The sequence below is a fragment of the Protopterus annectens genome, chromosome 17.part0, assembly GCF_019279795.1.
Source record: "Protopterus annectens isolate FY-2018-M chromosome 17.part0, PAN1.0, whole genome shotgun sequence".
NCBI lineage: Eukaryota > Metazoa > Chordata > Ceratodontiformes > Protopteridae > Protopterus > Protopterus annectens.
The window spans coordinates 682,829,133-682,837,897 of record NC_056751.1 but is presented as its reverse complement, the minus strand read 5'-3'; the positions used below and the strand labels follow the sequence as shown (position 1 = coordinate 682,837,897).

Genomic DNA, 8,765 nt, shown 5'->3' with positions numbered 1-8,765 from the left:
ACAAACCAACATACATAAATAAAAGCAGGAAGGTAAACATGGTTAAAAGTCCTACATGTAACTCAGGAGACCAGGGGTTCAGTTAGCAGCCCTGGCATCTGTTGGCGGTATCATGCAGAGTATGGATGTGCCCATCATGGGGAATGAGGGTGTGCTCAGAAGCCATTCAATTCCACAGTCTTGCAGACACTGGGTGGTTATGCAAATGATGGTGCTAGAGCTGTATTTGGATTGGACATCAAGCATGTAAGCAGCTGCCTCCTTTTCATGTCGCATCAGATTATGCACTCACAACATGGATGCATCCCTGTGATGATACAGACCATCTTGTCTCTTACTTAAGATAGGAGTTAAGGTCAATACAATTGTGCTCTCATTCCTGAGATGCCAATGAGGGCACAAACAACTCCATTGTTGACTGAAAGATGGTTTTGCAGACAGCATTTTCCCCTGTGCTGTGAATAGCCAGTGCAGGTAATGAATGGGCTGAAAATGGGGAAGTGTGATGGGCAGCACACATGGTGGCAAACAGAGCGCAGAAAATGTTAGAAGCAATAGTCTGTTTTATAAATTTTAGAGCGTGGTATCAGCTAAGAAAATTTCAGGTTTCAAGTCCAGTAAAATATTGATGCATATACAAAATATTAAAGTACTGGTCAAGAGTCTATTGTTGGCACATAGAAAACAATCCAAGTTCATTTATGCATCTGACTGTAAAGTTATTATTACATAAACTCATATATAAATATAATGTTCATAGAAATGTTTAAAATAGTTGAATCTAAGAAGTAATCTCTGAAATAGTGTTCTGCTGTATTTTGTTGAAACTTTTCTAAGAGTAAGAGCTTTCAACTGAGACACAAAACTGTGAATGGGAAAAGGAAACTGTCTATATAGTTTTGTTTTCTTTGTTACTCCAGTATAGTAGAGACATTGTTTTTGGCATTAGGGGCTGAATTTATACAGGAGTGATTAAAGTACATTTTTATCTCTTTTCAGGGCCCCAAAGCTGAAAAAAAGGTGAAATCAAAGCTGAGCATGGCTATGAACAGAATATTCAAGTGTTTTATCATCTTCCTTATATTGGCATGCATTGCAGGGATATCTGTGTTCTTCAAATTGTCACTAAGATTCAACTTCTCAACTATTCATTTCAATATTCCATCAAAAATATGTCTACCAGTAAATAACAATTATGAAAGCAACAGAAGTAACTCTGTAATTAAGGCAGACAACCAGTTACAAAATGTCAAAAAATATACGGGTATGTGGACAGTAGGTACCAATGGGAGACTTGGTAACCAGATGGGAGCATTTTCATCTTTGCTTGGATTGGCAAATATTAATGGACATCAGCCATATATAGAACAGCATATGTATAACTATTTGGCACCTTATTTCCAGATTACTGTTCCTCTCATTCATAATGAAGTGGCCAACAAAATAAAATGGAAACATTACTGGCTTCATGACTGGATTTCTCCAGAGCACAAAAAGATTGAGGGGGAATTTGTCAAGTTCTCTGGCTATCCAAACTCCTGGACATTTTACCATCATATTAGAGATGAAATCAGGAAGCAATTCACTGTTCATGAATTCATCAGAGAGGATGTCAATAGCTACCTTCAGAAGATCAAAGGTATGCGTAAAAATGTGACTTACATTGGGGTCCATGTTCGTAGAGGGGATTATGTACATGTCATGCCAAACACTTGGAAGGGTGTGGTTGCTGATCGTGACTACCTGGAGAAGGCAATGAAGTATTTTAGAGACAAATATCAAGAGCCTGTCTTTGTGATAACAAGTGATGGTCTGGACTGGTGTAAAAGCAACTTGGATAACTCCAGAGGTGATATTTACTTTCCAGGAGATGTTACATCAAGCACTCCAGCAGTAGATTTGGCAATGCTTATTCACTGCAATCACACCATCATGACCATTGGAACATTTGGGTTTTGGGCTGGGTACTTAACAGGTGGAGAAGTCATCTACCTTGATAAGTACGTACTTCCTAATTCTCCATTCCTGAATGTCTTCAAGTATGAAGCCTTTTATCTTCCTGAATGGATAGGCATCCCTGCTAATTTGTCAACACTTCAAAAGGCAGAATAACAGAAACACTAAAATATGTGTCTGTCCTCAAGATAATGACAGTAGCATATAAATGAACACTCCACATGCTGCATATTTTTGTTTTAAAAATCCTTAGGTATTTATTTGGTCTTACTTTTTCTAAGGGGTAAACGATTAATCCTCCAGCCAATATACAGACTACTAAGAGGAAGCTGGTTATCTAAAATATGAAAAATAAATATTTTTGTAAACAATAAGATGTGATAAAATGTACAATTATGTTTTTTGGGCATGTTATTCAGGACAATCACACTTTCAAAACATTTTATGTTAGCATTTACACTTGTTTGACTGCAAAAGTCAGAACAAATGTCTTTTTAAAAGTATGACATAATGGTTGACTCAGATCATTTCAGGTCTATAGTAATATTTCACTCCATCACTTACACTGGTGAATGAATGAATGATTGCTCACATAAAAAAAAGTCTATCTCCACACACACACACACACACACACACACACACACACATATATATATATATATATATATATATATATATATTTCTTCTTCTGGCTTTTCCCGGTTAGGGGTCTCCACAGTAGATCACCTGTCTACTCATGACTGACAGTGGAGTTTTATGGTATCAAGTTGCCAGCCCGGCACCCAACCTTCCACAGAAGGAACACACACACACACACACACACACACACACACACACACACACACACACACACACACACACACACACACACACACACACACACACACACACTCACACCTAGGGCCAATTTAGAGTGTCCATTCCACCTAGAGCATGTCTTTGGGATGAAACCAGAGCACCTGGAGGAAACCCATGCAACCACAGGGAGGACATGCAAACTCTAAACAGAAGGCACCCCAGCCAAGGATTGAACCAGGGTACCTCTTGCTGTGAGGTGACAATGCTAACTGCTGCACTACCGTGGCTGCATGTAACTGCTGCACCACCATGGCCGCATGTATCTGAGTTATCCTCTTTCTCTCCAGTTGTGTGACCACAGAGTTAGTATATTTCTTTTCTGGAATGCAAATGAAATGTATTTGTCTTATTAGCAATCACCTTATTTTGTTGTTTGTTTCAACGAAGACCATTGATTATGTTTTGCACGTATTTCATGTTGATGAAACAATATTGGTGATGTAAAGGAATAAAACCCTATCTATCTATCTATCTATCTATCTATCTATCTATCTATCTATCTATCTATCTATCTATCTATCTCTATCTGTCTGTCTCTACAGGAAAAGTCAGAATATGTTTTACTATCATTGTAACCGGACATGAGCAGTGCAAGTATCTTAATTATGACCCTGACATCAAATGAGGTGTTTTTAGGATTTCAGCTTTCATCTCAGCACTGAATTTAGTAAACCCAAGAGATGTAAACCAAAATAACGGGGATGCATTGACTGACAATGTCACCAGGCCACATTGCTATCCAAACACTCAGTAATTTTCCCTTTCTGATTGACTACAGTTTGACAATAATGAATCAACAAATCAAGTTATAGTCCGAGTTGTTGTGTTAGTGCACTAAGAATGCTGTCCAGGTAGTCAGGAAAAATAGAAGACTCAGAGAAAGACAGAGACAAGACAAAAAATGGCTACTTAGAATTATGCTGTGTTAACTGTAAAAGCAGTTTCATAACTTAGCTTCTACCATGCTTTTCATATAGGTTCATGGGTAAGTACTAGGCTAATGGCCCTGGAACCTGTCCAAGCCTAGCCCAATAGTGTTCCCAGTCATCTGGCTTACCAGACATTAGTTCCCTGTGCCCCTATCTAGCAATGCGATTGAAGTAATCTCCGGGGTGAATTTACTATTTCCGATCCACTCATCAGGATTTCTCTTGAAGAGAGCCAGTGAGGTGCTTTACTTGACGTGAATGTGTAGTGTATTCCACAGTATTGGAAGTCTCTGGGTTAGGAACCTATCCTTCCAGCAGGTTCTGTTTAATGTGGTGATAAGGTTGAGGTCTTTGGAATGAGTAGCATGCAGGGATTGGGATTTTTTCAGATGAGGCATGTCTAGCAAAACTGAGTCAGACATGGCTCTGCATGTCAAGCAGAGATCGCCTCTAAGTAGATTATATGAAACGGAGTAAAGGTTAAGTTTTTTAAGTCTGTCTGCATAAGGCACATATTTGAGTCCTAAGATCCTCTTAGATCCTCTTAGTGAGGAACTTCTGTGGTCTTTCCAGTTATTGGAGGTGTCTGGTGAGGTGAATGCCAAATGGTGCATTGTACTCTATAATGGGTCTGATGAGGGCCAATTAGAGAGAGATAATGACTTCTTTTTTCCTGGACGGGAAACCTTTTGTGATGAGATGTGCCACATAGAAGGACTTCATAACTACAGGGCAACATGGTTGCCAAAGGAGAGATTGCTATCTACCTGTGTCCCTAGATCCCTTATAACACCTTCAGAATTAAGTGGGTTCCCTTTGATATGATAGTTTGTGGGCACCGTGTTTTTTTCCGAAGGGAATGACAATGCATTTTTTGGCATTGAGCCTAAGGCTATGGTTTTGGCACCAGTCATTGGTTTCCATTAAGCCTTTTTGTAGGATGTCCACATCAGCTTGAGAATCAATAATAGCTCCCAGTTTGCAGTCATCCATGCATTTGGTTAACCAGAGTCCCTTGTTGTTGGCTTGAACTTCAGAAAAGTAGATACCAAACAGAAGAAGACCCAGAACCGATCCCTGTGGGACCCCACTAGTAACTGCCTGGTAGTCAGATTTGGAGTCAGCTACTTTCACAGTATGGGTTCTGTCATTGAGCCAATTGGCAACCCATCTAGTGATTCATGGGTTAATGCCCAGATTAGTGAGCCTAGCAATGATTCCAGAGTGTGGGATGGTGTCAAAGGCTTTAGGTAGATCGAGGTAGGCTGTGTGGACAGCCTTGCCTTCATCCACCACTCTGGTGACAACTTCAAAGAAGTCTGTCAGATTGAGCAGACATGATCTGCCTTTCACAGACCCAAACTGTATGGGGGTCCAGGTTTGAAGGTTCTCCTATATTATTATTTATAAGATCCATAATAATAGTTTCCATAGCCTTACAGATCAGGTGGTAGTTCCCAGGGTCAGTAGTCGCACCCCCTTTGTGGAGTGGGATGACTATAGCAGTGTGCCATTCAGTGGGGAAAAGCCAAAACTGAGGCTGTTGTTGAACAGGGCACTCAGGTGTGGTGCCAGTTCTTTCTGTAAATTGTGTAGGACATAACCTGGCACATTATCTGGTCCCATGGAAGCTGTATTCTTATCTTTGGTCAGTGCGGTTTCTACTTGTGCAATCGTGATAATAGGGAGATGGTATTCCTCGAGTATGTGGATGGGCCCTTTGGGGGGTGAGGGGGGAGTAAAGTTCTCACTAAACCTGTCTGCCAAGATATTGGCAATGTCAGTTGGTTCAGTATAAGTAGTGCAATTGTTTTGTAGCACCGTGCAAGCCTGCATATTATTATGCAGAATCTTGACATAACTAAAGAAAGCCTTGTGGTTGTCCTTAGTATCTGTAGCAATTTTGCTTTCATAACTAGCTTTGGTGGATTTGATGAGGGATCTCAGTTTTTTACTGAGATTTCCAAGGGAATTTTTCCAGTCATCAGAATTTACCCTTTTCTGCAACAGTTCTTTCCTTCTGTTGTAGAGTTTTTTAATGGCAGGGGTCCACCAGATTGGCTTCCTTTTTTGAGAGGAGGCCGTCTTGGTTCTGTTTGGTATGGCCCTATCAATGCGATTGTGTAAGTCCTCATACAGTGCCTTGGTGTATGATTCAGTAGCATTACTGCCATTCCCCATTTCTATGGATGATGTGAAGCTTGCCACTTCTGTCCTTAGAAGCTCAAAATTAACTTTGGAGAAGTTTTTCACTGTGGCTTCCTTTTTCTGGGGTGGAGGTGGGATTTGGATATCAATGGTGATTAACTTGTGGTTGGATCTGACCAGGGAGGGGTTTATCAAAGGAGTAGAGCAGCGGCCCCCCATGTTTGTAATGACTAGGTCAAGAATGTGAATGTTGTTTCTCCTAGTGGGGGTGAGGATGAGTTGGTCCAAGTCATTGGAGTTGATGAATTCAAGGAAACATTGGGCAAAAGAGTTGCTTCAGGAGTAGTTGTTCCAGCTAATGGAGGGTTAGTTAAATTCTCCCAGAATAATGGTATTAGGCTGGACTTTGATGTTTTCCAGAGTGTCCAGAAATGCAGAGTGGGAGTCCTGGGACATTGTGGGGGATCTGTAGCAGGCTACAACATGGACTGCAATTTTGTCCAGTGATAACTGTACCTGAAGTATTTCTGATGTGTTATGCTGGGCAACAAGTCTGGAGGTGTGTATATCTTTTATGAAGATGGAAATACCTTCGCCTTTGGGGGTTCGGTCATCACATCCCTTAGGGTTATGGTCCAGATTTGGGGGCTGTAAGGTGTGATATGCATTGTAACCTGGTAATGCAGGGGTCCTCTCAGGAGGCTTGAACCAGGTCTCTGTTACCGCACAGATGTTGATGTTCTCCAGTTTGATGAGTGACTCAAGCGAGTGCATTTTGGGGTTTAGACATCTAGCATTCAGTAGCATAACCCTTAGGATGCATTTACTAGCAGATGTTATGGTGGTAAATTTAACTAGCAGATGTTATGGTGGTAAATTTAACTAGCATATGTTATGGTGGTAAATTCGTCTTAAGGGCAGAGTTATAAACTCTATAAAATCAGCAAAACAGGAAGATATACTTGTATTGAGGGAAACATAAAAAATGTTTTCTTCTTGGACTTCTTTTAAAATAATGTTTTTAGGCTTTAATAAGCTAAAGCTTCATCTTTTGTTATTAGTAAGCTTCTGCTGTATATGTTATGGATTATCCAGCATGCATCTGAAACTAAATCATCTATAGAGTTTTATAATTAGAGCATGTTTGCAATTCTGCTTGCATGTTGATATGGCCTGGCATGGCACCATCATTTCTGAAATTCTGGCAGCCTTTTCCTTCTACAACTGGCAATTTGCTCCTGATAAGCCATGCTTCAGTTGAGAGTTTAGATTCAGGCTGCCAGTCCTTTGTCAGTTCAGACAGATATAAAGGTATCACAAATTATTTATGCAATAAACAGTAGGTGCTACATTTATTTCCACTATATTTACATAGTTAAACATCTTCGCTCAATATTAAAACTAAAGTTCTAAAATAAACTGCAAATAGATACATCACTGCAGTAAAACCAGTAAAAGTGTCATACCAACAATCTTTAAGTCAACGTGCTATCTAATACATGACAATTTAATACAATAATCATTTGCAGTTTACTTGATAAACTCTGCATTTCCTTTTAAACCACAATAAATGTGTCTTTTTCCTATCTTGCATGTATAAATAATATTTTGGCCTGTTTTTCATTAGTCATCTCAATTTGATCAATTTTCATATGTTGTTCGAAAATGTATATCACTATATGCACATTAGTTATAAGCATTGTAATCATCTTTCCCAGTGGGAACCTTTGCAGACATTCATTTTTTTTTTACTTTGAATTTTAGTAATTTTATTTTTTTGCTTCTTGTTGTTTATTTAAATTGTTTTCCAACATACATTATGCTTCCCTCCTTTCAATTATAGTTTTCCATGCAAAGCCATATGTAGTTAAAAAAAACTCAATATTTTTTTAAAAAGAAACATTTAAATCAAAGGAATTATGTAAACAGTTTTCAAATATCTTTCTTGTAAAAATCTATCTTACATCTATGAGGAGTCATTCACTCTGGGACGCACTCAAACATTCACACAGAGCTTGGGCTGGAAGGTGGTTGCAGAGTTGAAACCTTTATGACTTGAGCACCTCTGACAAGGAGTGCATCTACCAGAAGACATATTTATGTGCAGCATAGATTTAATTTTTTTTTGTTTCCTCCCCTTCCTCAAATCACATCACAAAAGGAATTCTGTCCTAGAATCTGGGCTAGTTATTTTTATATAGGTGCTTTTCATTTCCTCTGAAGTTCTTTGACATCATGGGCCTGATTTTTAAAAAACTTGCTTTCAATGCAAGTGACCAGCTACACTCAGAGCAGGTCTTTTGGAATCTGGTCCATTTAGCAAGCCTATTTATATATAGGCCTTGCACCAAAGTAAGTCATTTCAACTGAGAACAGGTCTTTTGAAATCAGGGCATTCAAGCTTTCACATTCTTCACTATATCAGTAGATATATATATAGCTAGCCAGATATAGAGATGGACAGAAAGACAGACAGACTGACAGGTGGACATACCAGCCCTTGGATCAGGCAAACTTAAAAAAGAGGGAGAACATGGGAAGAATGCAAGACTCATTTTCCTGTTCTTTACAGCTGATTGTCATTGCAAGATTCCAACAGCCTCCCATTGATAACAGTTTGAACACTGATCAATGGGTCAGTGAGAAAGAGTAGGGTTCCCCACAAAAAACATTGCACCTCTGAATAAAACACTAAACAACATGGATACGGTCAATAGGTGGTGTATTTCTTCTTAAGGAAAATACTGTTAAACAGACTTTAAAACTCAGGAAATATTGGTGAAATTGTTCAAGTTGAACAATGTGAATGTTCAAATCCAAACACTGATAACATTAGTCTCCGGCAGACTAAGTCGGTTGTAAGTTGGGCAAGAA

The 8,765-nt window shown here is 39.2% G+C and overlaps 1 protein-coding gene across 3 annotated transcripts in view; it reads left to right on the top strand.

The window, feature by feature from the left end:
* The window catches only part of LOC122791791 (galactoside alpha-(1,2)-fucosyltransferase 2-like), a 396,978-nt gene extending 394,381 nt beyond the window's left edge, over positions 1 to 2,597 (top strand). For all 3 annotated transcript variants that reach the window (XM_044059731.1, XM_044059728.1, XM_044059729.1), the window contains one exon: positions 1,000 to 2,597. In XM_044059731.1, the coding sequence (XP_043915666.1) occupies positions 1,039 to 2,112 (1,074 nt within the window). In that variant the 5' untranslated portion in view covers positions 1,000 to 1,038 and the 3' untranslated portion in view covers positions 2,113 to 2,597. The remainder of the gene's footprint in view (positions 1 to 999) is intronic.
* Positions 2,598 to 8,765: the final 6,168 nt, after the last annotated feature.